The sequence below is a fragment of the Athene cunicularia genome (genome assembly GCF_003259725.1).
Source record: "Athene cunicularia isolate RWA chromosome 23 unlocalized genomic scaffold, athCun1 chr23_part1, whole genome shotgun sequence".
NCBI lineage: Eukaryota > Metazoa > Chordata > Aves > Strigiformes > Strigidae > Athene > Athene cunicularia.
Genome location: NW_020799130.1, coordinates 5,982,538 through 6,000,490, shown reverse-complemented (window position 1 = coordinate 6,000,490; position 17,953 = coordinate 5,982,538). Strand labels below are relative to the sequence as shown.

Here is a 17,953-nt window from a genome sequence, read left to right as displayed (position 1 = left end):
TCTCTTTTCTCTCCAGCCACCATAGTAGGGTGATACACAGTTGTACCATGCTGCTGTCCCACCAGAGGTGTATCTCAGTGCCATGGGTATGGTTTAGTCTCCAGATGCTGGACTGAAGTAATGTGATATTTGAACCCCGGAAAATGGTCAGATGCACTTAGTGACTAAATTTTGCTTTTTGTACTCACCTGAGCTGTGGCCATGGTGGCATGTCAGAGGTGCTTGGAAGCACTGGGAGCAATGTGGGAGGAACGGCTGCTTCTTGCCTCACCTCTTCCTTCCCTGTGAGAGCAATGCAGCCAAGTGAAACATAAAATCCATTAATTACAATTTCCCTTCCCCAGTACATGAAGCAGGCTGAAACATCTTTGAAAACGACTGAAGCAAAACCAAATGGGTTGAATCAAGCAGGGAAGTTAGGGATGTGAGGTCCCTTTTGGCACATCTGTGCAAAACATTTTTGTATGGTTTTGGCCCATTCATAGTTAAAACAACTGACCCACAGTGCAGAAAGGATTTGTTAATCTTTGTAGTGGGAGCTGTTTGTAAAGATCTGATTTGTAACACTGTGTAGATAACGGGTAATTAAAAAAGATGTTGGAAGGACACCAGAATTAAGATAAACAATGAAGTTCATGTGAGGGTATCTGTGTTTTTACCAGAATTCCAGCACTTGGAATCTTTTTTCTATGATTTCTTAACTTCTGTTATCTATCTCGGTGGAGGAGCAGCCTCTTCAGAGCAGTACAGATGAGAATTGCTTTCTCTTTGTTCTCCATGATAATCTCGAGAGAGGTGGTAAAATGATCTGTCTTCTGGATAGTTTATCTCCTCCGGCTTCATGGCAGGTTTGTTCTGCATTAGCAAGAATCTTTTCCAGAGAGCTGCTCTTCTCAGTGCCCTAGGAAGTGACATTTTCTTAAAGTAATAGCAGCCTTGATCGTTTCAGTAACATGTTGCAAGGAGTTTTATTTGGAAACTAATCCCTGTTCTCTAGCAGATGCTTATGAGGAGTATCCGTGATGGGTACCTTACTCTCACAGCTGTGCTTCTAGCAGCTGCATAGCTACTGTAGGTAGTACTGTAGGTAATTGACTGTCTTCATTACCATTACTGCTGTTGCAGTGCAGCCTTTTTCCTTCTAAATGTTCTCCCCCCAAAGTTCTCTCCCATCTGTTTTTGAACACTGCTGCTCCTATCTATGAGGCAATTCCCAGGGGCTAATTGCTAAACCTTTTTTTCTGCTTCCGCAGAGATGCCACCCTTCATGTTTCTCACCTCTTGTAAATGCTATGTATTTCTACACCTCTTTTAAGATATACTTCTTCTGTTTTTCATCTTTTTTTGAGGCATATTTTGGATCTAATCCTCTTTCCAGGAGCTGTTCACCAGGTAGTATCTGTGCTTGCCATAAAACAATATACATTGATAAGAGTTTGTGATGGGATCTGTTTCCCTGGGGTAGAAGGACTGAAACCTTCAGAATCTTGAGTTCTTCAGTCTTGGGGTGAATTACACATGGGTACTATTTGCAGAAAGTGAGTGGTGGTAGATACTGTGGATATCTGCAAGTCCTTTTATAAGCATCTAAAAGTGATTTTTGGTTTTAGTTGTGTGCAGAGAAAGAAGGTTTAGCAAAAGAAAATACTTCCTTGGCACCTGGTTTAGTGCATCCTGATTTTGTTCATGCTGATTTCATTATTTGTTTTCACCAATACTTGAGGGTCCCAAAACCCCATTGAAAGTAATGTTTAATGGAGTGGCCCTGTGGCTGTAAAACCACAAAATCTGCTAAATGACTGATGTTCCCAGACTGCTCTAGCAGCCTCTTCTGTGTTTTGGAACAGCCGAATTCAGTGCCGTGAAGGCTATTAAACATCTTAAAATTTATACTAACAACTACATGTCTCGAATAATTTGACCTGCAAGCTGTTGACAGAAAATCTCATCCAAAAAAAAGTTGTAGACTCACAGGCATATGGGGAAATATGTTTGCTTTCTCCAGTAGGAAGCACCCTTTTTATACTGTTTGAAATATTTTTACTGTTTCCTCGAATTTTTTTATCTAATTAGACTAAATATGCTAAGTCCAATGCAAAAATAGTATTTTTTATCAGAACTGATTTAAACACATTCATATCCATTTTACTGATTATTCTGATTAATATTCAACTGCTACTAATTGAACATCAGAATGTGATTGTTGCCTTCTCAAAACTTTTAGTAAAGACGTGAAACTATGTCAGTTATACTCCAGTTGCTTAGCAGGCATGGAAGGAAAGGTTTCTGAAACATTTGAAAGTACTTTTTTTTAAAGACGTGGTACCTCTCCTTCCCTGTAAGCCCAGTTGAAATATAACTGGTTTCAAAATACACTCCAACTCTTTTTTGGCTGTTACAAGAGTGCTGCTGGAAGCACAAATGCTTGCTCATAAGCTAGTAAGTACTTGTTCCACAATTTGGGTTGGTCTCATCTCTTGTGCTTTTCTAGAAGCATTTAATGCAGTAATTCTTAATTTTACAGCATCAACTACCAATGCCAGTCCTGTCTCTACATCCTCAACTGTTGTTAATGTTTCCACGTCAGCAGTAGCCAGCATCTCACAGGTAAAACTTCCTTGTTATATTTGTGCAGCATCTCCTTCACCGTTGTTTGACACATTACTCAAAGCTAACAAAGGAAAGACAAATATTTTCATCACTTCAAATGGACCACAATGGGTGTTAGAGTTATAGGGCTCAGTATCTAGCTCTAAGTCAGCAGAATTACTCATGCTATCTCTTTGACCATGATGCTTTTCCCTTTGGCCTTTGCAACAAATTCACTTCATCTGTTCAAAGCCGTTTCATTGTCTGCAGGCTGTTTGGTGAGATCTCTGCAAGAGAGACAGTGGAGAAGAAATTATAGAACTGTTTTGAGAACCAAACCTACAGGGAGGATTGATTATAATTATCGATTTTCTTGAAATCCTTTGTTCTCCCTCAGCAAGGAGGAAAATAGGTTGTACACAAACAAAACAAATGAAAAAAGCCCCAGTAAAGTAGGAGATGCATTCTGATGGTGCTAGAACAAAACAAAGTCAGAAAGCCTTGCAGCTAGCACAGGACCCTTCCCCCTGACTGTGACCTGCTGTGGGTAGTACACAGCACTGTCAGTGGTTAACTGCCATTCTGAATATTTGGAGGAACCCTTCAATGTCACAGTTTTGCAGAAGGAGAATATAGGAAGCATAGAAAATACAATGCATGCATAAAAATTCTTGTATGCTTATGCTACTGCCTTTTAAAGTTATTTCATTAACATAAACTTCCTTGGAGCTATAAGGGGAAAAAAGAGATTTTCTTTCAGTAGTTCAGACCACAGTACCTGGTTTGCAAATCCAGGTTGCTCTTTGAGGGAATCAGGAGTGCAGAGTGTGCCAGAAGAGTGTGATGTGCCATTTGGGGTGGCTGCTTTCTTTACTATCAGTAGCAGAAATTAAAATCCTCAAGCACAGCTTCAGGTGCCCAGTGATCTCCTCCTAAATGAGTACATAGTCTTCATAAATGGATACCTTTAATCACAGCATGCAAAAGAATTGCTTGCTGAAATCAGGCCATGAGTAAAGGCAGTTTATCCTGTAGCTCTCGTGGCTGGGATGGCACCCTTGGCCAAGACCATTTTCTGTCACTGTCATCTGGTATCAGAAAGTAAAACACAAGACAAAACCACAAATTCCAGAGTACAGACAAAGTGTACTGATGTCTTAACATCCACTCAGTACTTCCCTGTTACTGCCACATCATTCATAATTAATTCATTTTTGAAGAAACTGGGGGCAGAAGAACAGCCCTGTGATTGCTGCTCTCCTGTCTGCAGAACCTGCCTGTGCAGTGGGCGGTTGGGAACAGAGCTCTCAACCCTTGCATGTGCAGAAAGAAATAGTGTAAAGTCCGACTGGGCTTTTGCTGGGGTTTCTCTTTGACAGGCATATTCTAGCATAAAAGTCTTAATATATAGTGTTTTCTGAAAGAAGCATCCTATCCCAACTAACCTTTTCCTCTAACAGGAGTATCCTACGTACACGATCCTTGGCCAAAGTCAGTACCAGACGTGTTACCCGAGTTCTGGCTTTGGAGTCGTAGTACCAGCAGACAGCAACACGGAGAGTACTGCGTTAGCAACAGCCACATACCCAGCTGAGAAACCAAATGCCATGGTGCCTACACGGACAGTGCAGAGACATTCCTCCGGTAAGAGTTGGATCTTTCTTTAACAAACAGAAATAGCTGTGATAAACAGTACAATGTGCAGACACGGGGAAAACTTTTTTTCTAAAATGTGATTGCAGCATCTGTGTGTACTGGCCTGGACAGGACATCTGCTTTCCCTTGTCAGGTCTCACTGGTGTGCGGATTATGGTGGGCCAGCCAAGCTTATGTATTGGAAGTCCTACACTGCTGTGATTCAGGAGACACCTACCACGTGCTCCAAATGCCCCAGGGAGAGGAATTCCAGGGGTGACTTGAAGAGTTGCCAACAGCAGCTCCCTGGGGACTGTTGATTCTGTCGTGTGTTGGGCTGGGTGTTCACTTAGGGTAGCTGATGGTATCCAGTCTCAGTAGCTCCTGCTAGCTCTTTCCTTCCTGCAGCCAGGTATTCAGTTACCTGGTACTTGTCAGGGGATTTTAGCTGGTAAGAGAAGAGATGTAGAAGTAGATTTAAAAGATTTAATTGATTATTCTAGAGAAGTCACATCCTTGGCTGGCCTTTTCCACTAATGCTGTGTCATGTGCCAACCGCAGTGGTGGTGTCTAAAATTTCCTCACCAAAAATGCAGCTTTCTAAACTTAACAAGGATGAGAGCAAAGACTTAGGGCTTCTGGTGTCTTACGCAAGGAGTTACGAGATTCTTCCTGTGTTGTTGAACAATTTTAAATTGAAAACTGCTGCTTGTTGTACATTGGTAGGCTGGGAAAGAAAAATACAAATTCTTTTCATTTTTGTTGGTGCCCTGGGTGTGGCCAGGATGGAGTTAACTTTCTTCATAGCAGCTGTGCTCATTTCATGTGTTTTGGGTTCATGGCTAAAGCAGTGTTGATAACACACCAGTGTTTTGGTTACTACTGAACAATGCTTGTACAGCATCAAGGCTTTTTCCCCTCTGTACCCCACCAGCAAGCAGGCTGTGGGTAGACAAGAAGGTGACACAGCTGGGACAGCTGACCTGAGCCGACTGAAGGGATTTCCCATACTTTATGATGTTATGTTCAGTGATAGAAACTGAAGTAGAGGAAGAAGGGTCGGGTGAGGTTTAGCTTCCAAGGTGACTCTTGCTCAGAGATCAGCTGGGCATCAGCCTGCTTGTGGGAGGTGGTGAGTGATTGCCTTAGCAGCATTTTGCCTTCTCCATCTTCCCCGAGTCCATCGGTAGTGCCTGAGCTCTGCCAAGCCCTCAAACTCATTCAAGCAACCTGAAAGCAGGCATGGGTGGTGCCAGGAAGCAAAGCATACAAATTGATAGTCTTGAACTCAGTGGAGTTCCAGACCTCTCTCACCTTCACTTTACGGGATGCTGCAGACAGGGATGGCAAACGCCATGCCGTGATGTAAATCAAGGAGCATGGTGCTTCAGGCACTTTCCCTCTTTCAGGAAGCAGTTGCCCTCTAGTTGGGGTGAGCAGTAGCAGATTTACCCATGAGAATTTGTTCTTATTTGATGTTTACAACCTAAGGAATTGAGCTGTTATTTCAAGACACTGAAAAGGAATGGCCCAGTAATTAATGTTTTCAGTGCCATTTTGTTAACTCAGGAGTTCTTCAAGTTCACCAGTTCGCATGAATTTTTATAGGAATTTCAATGTATCATCTCAGACCCAGACTGAATTCAAGGTCTTTCAAGTCCCCTGTGCCCTCTACCTTCCCACTGCAGTTCTGGTCCTATTTCTGAACTAGTTAGGCAGACGTCTGGGATGTTAACTCTTCTGCCTGAACTGTTACTAAAGGATTCAGAGAGTATCTCTCATCACAGTCATAATGTTCTGCATATCAAAGCATTGATTATTCTTTTTTTTTTTTTTTTTATGGTGGTTCTTTACTCTTTCCCTGGGAGGGGTGTTCTTACAGTAGCAGAATAGGCTCCATAATGTATCTTGTCAGCCATGGCCATGGTGCATGGCCAAGTCTGTGTCTCCAGGGGCAAGATCATCCCTGTTATTCTTTACTAATTCTTGGATAGGCCAGTGGAGCTGTAGTCTAAGTATATCTGGTTCACGTTAGCACGTTGTGGATTTGTGTGTGATTAACACACTCCAGATAACTCTGAGTGCTGGCTGTTGTGTAGCTGTTAGTTAGAGGCTCCCAGTGGCACAGAAGTGAGTAGTGTATGGGGGGTGGAAGCAGCGTGCATTGTATAGTGATGCTTGACACAAAAGGCCTTTGACTAGTCCAGGAAATCTGGAAGGGAGAAGCATCATTAAATACATGTCTCTGTACAGTCATCCCAGCCTGGGGGTTTCTGGTGCTCTCTCAAGAAGTATTAAAAAAACCCTATTGAGTAAAACCAGTTCCAGGGTAGTGAGAGAGCTGAGGGGTTACAGGCCTTAAGGCTTTCTGCTGCAGGCAGGATGCAGCAAGTAGCTCAGTCCTGGTGGACCAAGTTGAGGAGACAGAGCTGTTTTGAAACAATGGGACAAAGAAATAATGTTTTATGTTTTAATAAGGGTTCAGCTACTACTGCATCAATAAAGATAGCATCTTACCTTTTCAAAGGAGGTTTGTGACCAAATTCTACAAGCTTTATGATGGTGTTTGTTCTGAGACATGAGGGGGTGAGAGCTGTGTGATTTCTTTCTTCTAGGAGATGCATCCACAAGTCCTTCATTATCAAGAGCAACAGCAAGTAAAGAGTTAGATGAGCAGGCAAGAAAAAACATCCCTGGGAAGAACAGGGGGAAGAGGAAAGCAGATACCTCCTCCTCACAGGACAGTGAACTGGAGGTAAATAGTAATCTTGTTTTCTACGGTAGTTTTGCAGAATAGTGTATTGGTGAAAGTCCTCCTCTCTTTCTTTTGTCCTACCTCTGTGGAAATGGAAGGGAATCATGGAATGGTTTGGGTTGGAAAGGATCTTTAAAGGCCATCTAGTCCAACCCCCCTTCAATGGGCAGGGCCCTGTCCAACTTGATCTTGAATGTTTCCAGGGATGGGGCATCTTACCACCTCTTTCTTTGTCCTGTCCAACAGGCCCTGACCACTCCTTGTCTTATCTCAACAGGCCCTACTAAAAAGTTTGTCTCCATCTTTCTTATAAGCCCCCTTTAAGTATTGAAAGGTCGGAATAAGGTCTCCTTGGAGCCTTCTCTTCTTCAGGCTGAACAACCCCAACTCTCTCAGCCTTTCCTCACAGGAGAAGTGTTCCATCCATCAAATCATTTTGTGGCCCTCCTCTGGACCTGCTCCAACAGGTCCATGTCTTTCATGTACTAAGAGATTATCTGGGAAATTCCCATGGCCCATGTTTTCTGAGAACTGGCCCAAATGAGTTCTCCATGGTCCTTGACAAACATCACTTACATGTGCCTTGGAATCATAGTGGTGTCAATGGAGGAGACATCTGGATGTCTCTAGTACAGCCTCCTGCTCAGAGCAGGGCTGTCCCCAGCACTAGAACCATGGATTTGTCTAGCTGAGTCTTGAGAACATCCATGATTGGAGATCCTGTGCCTGTCTAGTGATCTATCCCAGGACCACCATATCCACCTGGCAAAGGAGGTTTTGTCTACAACTGGAATCTCCCAAGCTGCAAATCTCCCCTTCTTTTTCCACAGCAATTTTCCATCTGCCACTAGTGAGAAGAACTTGTCCTCATCATCTTTGCAGTTCCCTTTCTTTGCGATCTGTGGTCTGCTGTTAGATCACCCTTAGTCTCCTCTTTGCCGAAGTGAACCATCACAGCCTCTCCTCTAGGCTGCTGACCATCCGAGCCTCTGCTGGCCGCTCTAGTTACCTCACACACCTCTAGTTACCTCTGGAACTGGGGATGCAATCTGGGGTGACCTTCCCAGTGCCAAGTAGGGTGAGTCAGCACCTTCCTTCTATCAGCTGGGCACTCTGGGTATTCCCCAGTACACAGTTCATCTTACCCACAGGAAGAGTGTGCTGCTGGCTCATGCTGTGTCTGGTGTCCACTGTCCCCTCCAGCTCCTTCTAGCTCGGACCAATATGAGGAGTTATTCTACCCCACAGGCAGAATCTGCAGTTATTGAAATTCTTCTAGTTTCTGTTGGCCCACTTCTCAAGTATATCAAAGTCCTTCTGTACTGAAACTCTGCTATTCATCATGGCAGCCAGTCCTCCTTATTTATCGTAACAGAGGTGTCTGTGGTAAACACCAAGGTCATTTACCTGGTGCTCTCCAAATCACAGACTGTAAACTTCTACCCTAGCAGGGCTCTAAAGTTCATAAGCACTCTTTAAGTTTTTGCTTTTATAACTATAAAAGTAAGATAAACTTTTGAAATAGTTTGACCAAGAGAGTCTTACTCTGAGTGTTTAAGTTGCACTATAGCAGTGTATAAAGTCCACTGCAGTAAACTGAAAGAGTTTAATAATGTGTTCAGCCTGTAAGATGGATACTGGTGTTTAATATCTGTAAAGAGCATAACCACAAAATGAACCCTAAAATTTGCTCCTTTCATGTAGTTCAGGGTTTGGAATATCTCAGTTCTAACTTGCTCTTATTCTCTGTGCAGCGAGTGTTTCTCTGGGACCTGGATGAAACCATCATAATCTTCCATTCACTTCTCACAGGGTCTTATGCTCAAAAATATGGCAAGGTAATATTGTATTTTCTTTAGAAGAAAAACTGTTATCTGTCATAAAATAAATGCTAATCTTTGGAGGAGGAATAGAAAATGATACTTTGTTTTAAATATATAAGGTGATGCTTTTAACTTGTTGGCAGTTTGGGATGGGGAAAGAACACAAAATTTGGCTTTATACAGAGCTGGGATATGGACATTACAAACACTTCCCTTCTAACAATAAAAGTCTTTGTTGCCTCTGAAAATGCATCAGTCTCTGCTGTGCTGTACTGAAGTGTTTTGTTACATTTTGGGTCAGTGTATTACCAGAATGTGGTTGGGGTTTTTTTCAATCAAGTTGTTTAAAATATTAGGAAAGTTGTAGTTCCACCGTTGAATGCAGATAGAATTACATCAGGCTTGATATACAGTGGAAACTGCAATGTAACTGATTTATCACTATTGACTTCTGCCTGTAACCACTGTGAATTTACATTTTCTCTTTTTGTTTTGCCAGGATCCAACTCTAGTGATTGGCTCAGGTCTGTCCATGGAGGAGATGATTTTTGAAGTAGCTGATACTCATTTGTTTTTCAATGACTTGGAGGTACATGGCAAATGTTTTTGAAAGGCAAAACTCCACATTTCCTTCTTAGAATTACACTACACTGCTTGTGAGGGCTGTTGTGCTTCAGAGCCACTTAATGCTGAAACATAACAGCCTGTCAAATCTGAAGTGGTTCTAAGCACAAGCAAATGGAAGAGGTGTACTCTTTTATCTGAGACAGGCATTCTACAGACTTCTGGTGTCATGAGCTCTCTTAGCTCTCTGATAGATTTCTACTTGAACCTGTATAAATAAAAAGAGTGATGTCTGCTTTGTCTTATATTCGCATTCTGGACTGGTAAGCACTTTGCCTTCACTGATCCGGTTTTGAAATGGAGACCAGAGATGTGCAGAAAAAGGTGATCTTGAGAATGTCAGTTCTCAGGGGCCACTAAGCCAAGGACAGAATACAAGTCTTGGCAGCTCAGCCAGTGCCTCAGTAGGTTCTGTAACAGCTGCGAAGGACACGGTTCCACAGACAGGCATGGTGTAACCCGAGAGGTCCCGCAGCACCCTGCGTTTTTCATTCTTGCAAGCTGTCTCTGCTGCTCCCCCATTCCCATCCTGCCTCATGGACTTCTGGTCAGCTCCTGTCCTCTTTCACATGCATTATTAAATCCATCTCACTGTTCTACACCTGTTCCACAGAATTTGAATATAAATCTTTGCTTTCATCATGGCAATGCTCTATGCTGTGCTGTGAAATAGTATCAGATAGTAGTGGATACAGTAATGCAACCTATTCAGAAAGGTGTGAAGAATGCCAGAATCTGGTATTAAACGGTTGGAAATAGCAAATTATCTGACTCATGTCTTATCACAAAATCACAGAATGGTTTGGGTTGGAAGGGACCTTAAAGATCATGTAATTCCAACCCCCCTGCCCCAGGCAGGGCCACCTTCCCCCAGCCCAGGTTGCCCAAAGCCCCGTCCAACCTGGCCTTGAACCCTTCCAGGGAGGGGGCAGCCACAGCTTCTCTGGGCAGCCTGTGCCAGGGCCTCACCCCCCTCACAGGGAAGAATTTCTGCCTTAGATCTGATCTAAATCTCCCCTCTGTCAGTTTAAAACGTTACATCCTATCCCTACACTCCTGATCAAGAGTCCCTCCCCGCTTCCCTGCAGCCCCTTTCAGCCCTGGGAGGCCGCTCTAAGGTCTCCCCGGAGCCTTCTCTTCTCCAGCTGAACACCCCCAACTCCCCCAGCCTGTCCTCACAGGGGGGGCTCCAGCCCCCCCAGCATCACTCTTCTTTGATATGAGTCCATGAATACGGACTCTTGGACTTAATTTGCAGAATTTACAGGACTAGTTTAAAGCTTAGGAAGGCTGGATATGGGTAGTGTACAGTTAATTGTAAGTTAATTGTAGGTGCACCACTGATGCACATCATGGGAAAATGAGATGTTGTTGATGCAAATAGAAACTTAAATGAAGTTTTCATTTGTGGCTGTGACTACTTGCAGCTGTGAACTTTGCGTAGGTGGTAATGACAGTTACCTCCCTGCCACAGAAGAAAAAACAAAACAAACAAACAAAACCCAAACCACATCAAATACAGTCTTTTGTGTGGAAGGGTAATCATTGGTATGTTAACTTAATGATCAACAACAGCACTTACTGCTGTAGTGTTTGTTGGTAGCAGTAGTGGGAAATTTCTGAAATAGGAAGAACTCACTTCCTCTCCTACGGTATTTGCAATTTATCTCTGGGTTAACTGGGCTGTGCTAAGCACCAGAATCTTGGCAGTGCCACCATGCTGATGTTTCTTTCACTCAGGGTTTGTGCTGTGGCTCTCCTGTAAGGGAATTGACCATTGTCTTGGTGAAATGTAGTACCAATACTTGACTAGATAATGTGGTCTTGGGGTTTTGTTTGGTTTGCTTTTGTGAAATGGCAAAAGGATTTCAAACCACAAGTGAGCTTTGAGTCCAACCTGTTTAATGAGTGTCAGGATTCCTTTTTTGTAGACAACTCAAAATGTCATAGAAACATGATTTTTCCAGATTTTCCTGGTACTTCAAATCCCAGTCTTGGCAAGGACCTGTAGGTGCTGAGAAGTAAAACCTAGTACTGGAAGGCAAAGCTAGTGGAAGCTGTGTGTAGCTTTGTGGAGGCAGTGTGGCCTGGCTTGTTGCTGTTGAGAAACGTGAGGGGATTGGTTTATATCACACTTTTTTTAGTCTGCAAATTTCAGTATACTCCAGGAGTACAACAATGTGACTTTATTTTTTCCTTAAACAGGAGTGTGACCAGGTACACATAGAAGACGTGGCATCTGATGACAATGGCCAAGATTTAAGGTGGTGTATTGACGAATGCATGACATGTATAGCTGATGTAATCTGGCTTTTGTGAAGACTTCAAACCCAAATGGGGTTATGGGGTGGAGGTTAGCATTGAGCAGGGGAGGAAATTTGGCAGTGTTTGTTTGCTGGGTGGTATTTCTTTGAAGATCTACAAAACATTAGGATTTTTGGAATTACAGTGTGAATTATATTGGCAGCTATTGAACATTGCCTGATGTGTTGAATGGAGAACAAACACTCCAGACTTCATGATCTGGACCTTTGAAAGTCTCCCTATGGCTTGCATCCCTGCGTGAGCTGATTGTGCACACTGTCAGGTGGGGTGAGAGTAAGTTTGCTGCTTCATTAGTGAGCTGAACTGGCTCATGGAAAGGTCTGAGAAGTGCCCGTCTGTCAGGGAGAAAGAAATAAGGGGAAAGTGGTCAAGCAGGACCAGCTTGCAGTCATGAGCTGGTAGAACAGCTCATCTCTTTGTGGAGCTCCGGCTGTGATATAAAGAGGCAGATGCCATGTTTGGAAGATACTGTGCTGGGGTTTATCGCAGCAGGATGAGAAAGGGTTAGCAGGGAGAATGCTCTGTATCAGCAAGGAGTGAACAGTCAAAGAGCAAAAGAAGGTTTTGTAGCAGAGGGTTTGAGAGAAGAGTTGAATCAATACATTTCAGTACAGCAGTTCAGAACCAGCAGCAAATGTAGTTGGGTATCAGAGTATGTTGCCACAGGAGTCGGTCTCTGCTGTAGGGGCGCAGTGGTGGCTGTGCAGAGTTCCCCTCTGGCGTTTTCTAGCTGCTGTCAGAGCTGAAGACTGCAACCCCACCAGAAAAGCTACAGTGATTTTGCTGCTGTGGCACATGTAACAGATCTGCTTTTCTGAAATAGCAACTACAGTTTCTCCACGGATGGCTTCAGTGGCTCAGGAAGTAACGCAAATCACAGCTCCTCAGTTGGTGTCCAGGGTGGAGTGGACTGGATGAGAAAACTGGCCTTCCGTTACCGTAGGGTACGAGAGATCTATGACAAATACAAAACCAATGTTGAAGGTGAGTGTTCTCCTAAACAGGGTTTGTGGTGCCAGTGTCCATCCTTCCTCAGAACTTTTCCTTTCCTGAATGTTTGGACATGAAAAGTAACCATTCTCCTAGTGCTAAATGGGATCAAATCTCCATGGAATCTAAGAGGGTTCATCTTCCAAAACCGAATGGCATGCCAGTGCAGGCTGTGAGTTGTATAGATGGGGATGGTTAGTCAGTCCTCTATCCAAGAGAAAATTTTGGTGCAGTGTCCCTTTGCTAATTTTGTATGAAAGGATGCCTGTCACTCTGCTTAGAAAGGGCCTAAATGACTTACATATCGTGCTGTGTCTTCACAAGCGGCTTCACTTGTGTTTTCACTTGTGAAACTTCACAAAATCTGTTTTTTATCATGCCATCATCAGGAAATGAGTGTTCACCCTTTTGGCTGTTGTGCTCATAGTCTGACTTGACATCTCTACCATCTGTCCACAAAGTCACTTAAAATCTTCGTATTTTTTTTCCCTTCCAAAGTAGTAATAATGATGCAAACCACAGATACCAAACATAGATAAATTTTCCATTTAGTCTGAATTTTGGCATTGATATCCCTGGGAAGGGGCTGCTGCTGGAGCAGCTCACCTGGCAGGGTGACTTGGCCTGGTGGGTTGTGGGTTTGGGTACCCTTTGTCTAAGAAAAAAATAAAACCAGGAAGTTTTCTTGGACACATTTTCTGAAAAACAGGTGTTCAGAACTGTAACTTTGAGCTTTAAAAAATCTATCAGTGTAGGTCTGCATTTCAGTATGCTGCAGTCACCTTATTTCTGGTAGGGGTCAGACCATTATTCCATATTTTGCACATGGGAAACTTGGATGCAGAGTTTTTTGGGACTTGTCTAAAGTGACATGGTAAAGCAGTTGCCAGCACAGTGCACAGTGGGGCCCTCTGCAGCCTCACTGTCCGAGGACTGGTGTAGTTCAGGGCCGGAGTGAGGTGGGGGGGGGTTCGTGCATCATGTCAGGAAATTGGGGGGAGAGAGGTTCAGACTCAAGGTGCTCCTTGTTGTACTTACTGATGGGAGCAGGTTTGAGTGTATGGGCTCCTTTTCTGGCTGCTTCAAATTCAGAACTGGATGTTTTGAGAAAATTATATCTAAAAGGGATAAAAAATACGGGGATTTTAAAAAAGGCAATTAAAAAAAATATCTAAAAAGGATTAAAGTGGAAAGGGCCCTTGGGAAGTAGGAAGTCCGAAAGGGTGACTGCAGGAGTTCCTTCCCCTGCTCTGTGGTCTCAGACAACACCCAACTGCTGTGAGTGCTTTGTACAAGAGAAATGCTTTTGTTGCATTTATCCTGAGAAATTATTTGAAATAATCAGAGAAAAATATCTACCCAGTTCCCCACAGTCAGTCACATGTGGGTGTCTGGGCTCATCTCTGTCACTGTCAGCTTGTTTCTCCCATTTCCTCGAGACAGTCTCAGCTTTCAGATGCCTTCAGTACCGTGTTATTTACTGCAGAACAGGCAGCTGTTGAATTGAGTGATGGCTCTCTCTGTGTTAGACTTGCCAACTCGGCTGAGAAACCTTGTGTTGCTGCCTTCCAGGCCTTCTTAGTCCGCCAAAGAGGGAAGCTCTGCAGAGACTAAGGACTGATATAGAAGTGCTAACGGATTCCTGGCTGGAAACTGCATTAAAGTCCCTACTGCTCATACAGTCCAGGTATGGAAACTGGAAATGTGTGTATTGCTTTCCCAGCCCTTTCTCTCACTGAGATTTGCATGCAGTGCTGTGTTGCAGCAGTGTCCATATATGATACCAGTGCTGTTTGTCACAGGTACTGGGAAGCAGAGTGAAGGAGTGCAGGACCTGCACCTCTGAGCACCCTTTGGGATTTTTCTGCTGCAACATCTGTTGTTAGGAAGGTCCCCATAACAGGACTGTGCTTGCATTTCTGCCAGAGAATTTCTGTTTAAAACAAAAAGAAAACAGGCAGAAACCACAAATCAAAATCTTGGCCTAAAAAGCCTCTTGAAAGCAGGACAACAAAGCACATGGGACTTTGGAAAGCTGAGCAAGCTGCCCAGAGTAGCCCTCGGCACCACTGGCTGTAGATGTGCTTTTACAAGTTTTTTTTCTACTTTCAGAAAAAACTGTGTGAACATCCTGATCACAACCACCCAACTGGTGCCAGCTCTTGCCAAAGTTCTCCTGTATGGATTGGGCGAGGTGTTTCCCATCGAAAATATTTATAGTGCTACAAAAATAGGTAAGGGGTTGTGCTGAGTACCTGGCACTGAGGCGTCTGCTGTGGATTAGCTGGAATTATGGAAATAAAATTTCTGCATCTGAAGAGCCCCTGTGGCTGCTGACATCCAGGTGTCCATGTAATAGTGGTGGCTTCTGGCCTCATGAGCTGAGCTGGGTGTAAAACGAGAATGTGTTTCTGTACTGGGAAGAAGGGACCTGTTTGGACTTCTGTTATTCTCTGCCTAAGGCTCATTATAGTGGGATTGTCTTTTTGACAGGTAAAGAGAGCTGTTTTGAGAGGATCGTGTCCCGGTTTGGGAAGAAAGTCACCTATGTGGTAATTGGAGATGGGCGTGACGAAGAGGTTGCAGCGAAGCAGGTGGGTTTCTGACTCTGCAGGGGTGGGTGTGGGTTGATACATGGGCAGGTACTGCAGCAGTCTTTATCTGCAGGGACTCTTTTTTCCAGGGCTGAACTCTTCAGGCTGGGGCAGCCAGGGGGAAACTTTGCCTTTGATGCAAGAGATCTTTCACTGCTTTAAGACAGAGAGTTTTCTGGCTCTTGGAGGTTTAAAGTTTCTGTTTTACTGTTGTTTAGGATTGTGTATAACATTGTCCCTGTAAAACAGTATCTTGACATAGCATGTCTTGATCATAGCATGCAGCTATCAGTTGGGGTCATGCCATTTTTCAGAAGCCTGGAGGGAGTGAAGACTCGGGTGCCAGCAGTCAGATCAATACACAGCATCTGCCATCAGTCTGACAAGTGGCAAACAGTTTGGTTTGGACAGGCCTGAATAGGTTGTTCAGTCATGCTAATTAAAGGTGGTAAAGTGCACAGATTACTGTCAGGACATCACCTCTGCAGGCTTCACACTGTCTGCCAGGTGCCCGAGTTGTCATCTGTGCGGGTTCCTGGGAACCCTGGAAAGGCTCTTCTGGAGAAGCAGCAGCTCAGTCGAGCGCTGAGGCAAAGCAGCTGATAGTCTGTGTCGGTGCCTGTCATAAACAGGCGTGCAGATAAGCTGGGTTTACTGATGTGCACACGCCTGAAGTCCCTCGTGAGCATGGTGTGCTGACAGCGCTGTTGGGAGCACCGCATTGCACAACCCTCCAGGGGCACCCTGAATGCTTCCACCTAGGTGTAAAACCCCTGCCGTAAACCTGCCTTTGTCCTGTCTCTGCCACAGCACAACATGCCTTTCTGGAGGATCACAAATCATGCAGACCTCGTGTCCCTTCACCAAGCCCTCGAGTTAGACTTCCTGTAAGAAGTTGGAGCAAAGGCGTGACTGCAGCTCCTGCAAGCCCTCTCCATCACTGTGGAGGCAGAAATTTCTTACATTTGGGGACTCACTTTTCAGCTTGATGAAGAAAACATACCTAATGCAAACTGTACAGTAGAACGTGACAGCAGGTCGTTTCCGCAGGAGCACAGGCCCTGCCACGTACCAAGGTGTCCTATAAGGAAGCACTAGACTCAGCAGAGCTAGAGCTTGTCTGAAGAAGAGACTTACAGAAGCCAGCTGAATTCCTCTAGCAGGTAGTCTCCAGAGGGAGGGGGTGATAAACAGCAGAAGTATTTGTAAGAGCCTTCTCCTTTCTATTCAGCTTAGTTGTAGAACCCAAGTAAACACAAAACCTTATTTTTATAGAAAAAAAATGGTGGCAGAGCTGAACCTCCCTTGTTTCATAAAGCTGAAAAGAGCTATGTTTTTTCCATAGGAGATATTAATGAAAATGTCAAAAATACCTCTATTGTTGTGAAATGTGTCCTCTTTCCTTCCCTGGGTGTTCAAAGCAGTTAATTTATTACAATGTCCTTATGTTATTTCCTCAACATGGGATTACTGGAAAATAGAAAGATAAGGGAATGTTTCTGGGATACGTGGTTCCTTGCAGAGGAAAGTGTTGGTGTTCCGAGTTGATCCCGGTGGCTTCCAGTCAATGTGTGCACAAGCCCTGTTACCAAGCAGGAGATCATTGGATTCCAGCTATCCATGACCCAGACCGTAGATCCCACAGATTTTCCCTGTAAAGGAATACAAAACTGCCTGTGAACATCAGGTACAGCACAACACTATTGCAGACTGCTCCGATGTGAACAGAGTCCTCATCTGGACTAGGAATAATTTGAGAGAACTAAATGCTCATGAATGTTACAAAGAAAGGTATGGTTATTAACCTTCACCTCTGCTTTCCTGACACCATTTGTGAGAGTTAGTTCCTTTTAGTAGAATCAGATTCAGTTTTCCTGTATTTTTCTTCACATTAGCCTAACTACATAGTTAGAAACAAAACTTTTTTAAGAGGGACTTAATTTTCTAAGACACTGTGACTTGGCAGCCTGGAGCACACTGGCCCTGGGAGTGATGGTTATGCTGATTTTTCCACTGCCATCTCAGAAAAAAAACCCTGGAGTCAGTGACCTGCAGTACCACTGGCCAGAAATAGCCAGCTGAGGACTGGGGGCTGGCATGGGGGGCTGGCTTTGTGCCACATCAGGCTGTGTTCGGTGGTACCTGCCTCCTCCCTGTACCCCGATGGCACCAAATCAGCAGGTGCCTGGGGTCTGTGCACAGAGGACACGTGCTGCGCCCCACGGCTGCTGTTCCCGCTGAGTAGAACGTCACAGCTGCCCCCACACCCCCCCAGATCGCTGGGTTCCTGCTGGGATCATGTGTCCGGGACGCACGGGGGAGCACTCTGAAAGCGTGGCTCTTCAGCAGGGACACTGACCCGCTCAGCCTGTGCCCGCAGAAGCAGGTGGTGGGATTACTGCATTCTTTTCATGGCATTAATTACCGAGGAACAATTTCCATCAGCACTGGGGGAGTTGCTGGGTCAGCTCAACACAGGCTCTGCTGTGCCCTGGGGGCAGCTCCGGTCACCACCGTGGAGAAGGTGGCTAGAGCAGGGGGTTTGGATCCCCAGAGTGAAGGGACTGGACACAAAAGTCTCTGTGTCACATGTTCCTGGCTCCAATTTTACTTTTTTT

The 17,953-nt window shown here is 44.4% G+C and overlaps 1 protein-coding gene across 2 annotated transcripts in view; it reads left to right on the top strand.

Moving 5' to 3' along the window:
• The window catches only part of EYA3 (EYA transcriptional coactivator and phosphatase 3), a 39,543-nt gene extending 21,590 nt beyond the window's left edge, over positions 1-17,953 (top strand). For both annotated transcript variants that reach the window (XM_026863310.1, XM_026863309.1), the window contains 11 exons: positions 2,525-2,607; positions 4,050-4,233; positions 6,840-6,979; positions 8,734-8,817; positions 9,302-9,391; positions 11,632-11,690; positions 12,575-12,735; positions 14,314-14,428; positions 14,854-14,975; positions 15,235-15,335; positions 16,146-17,953. In XM_026863310.1, the coding sequence (XP_026719111.1) occupies positions 2,525-2,607; positions 4,050-4,233; positions 6,840-6,979; positions 8,734-8,817; positions 9,302-9,391; positions 11,632-11,690; positions 12,575-12,735; positions 14,314-14,428; positions 14,854-14,975; positions 15,235-15,335; positions 16,146-16,226 (1,220 nt within the window). In that variant the 3' untranslated portion in view covers positions 16,227-17,953. The remainder of the gene's footprint in view (positions 1-2,524; positions 2,608-4,049; positions 4,234-6,839; positions 6,980-8,733; positions 8,818-9,301; positions 9,392-11,631; positions 11,691-12,574; positions 12,736-14,313; positions 14,429-14,853; positions 14,976-15,234; positions 15,336-16,145) is intronic.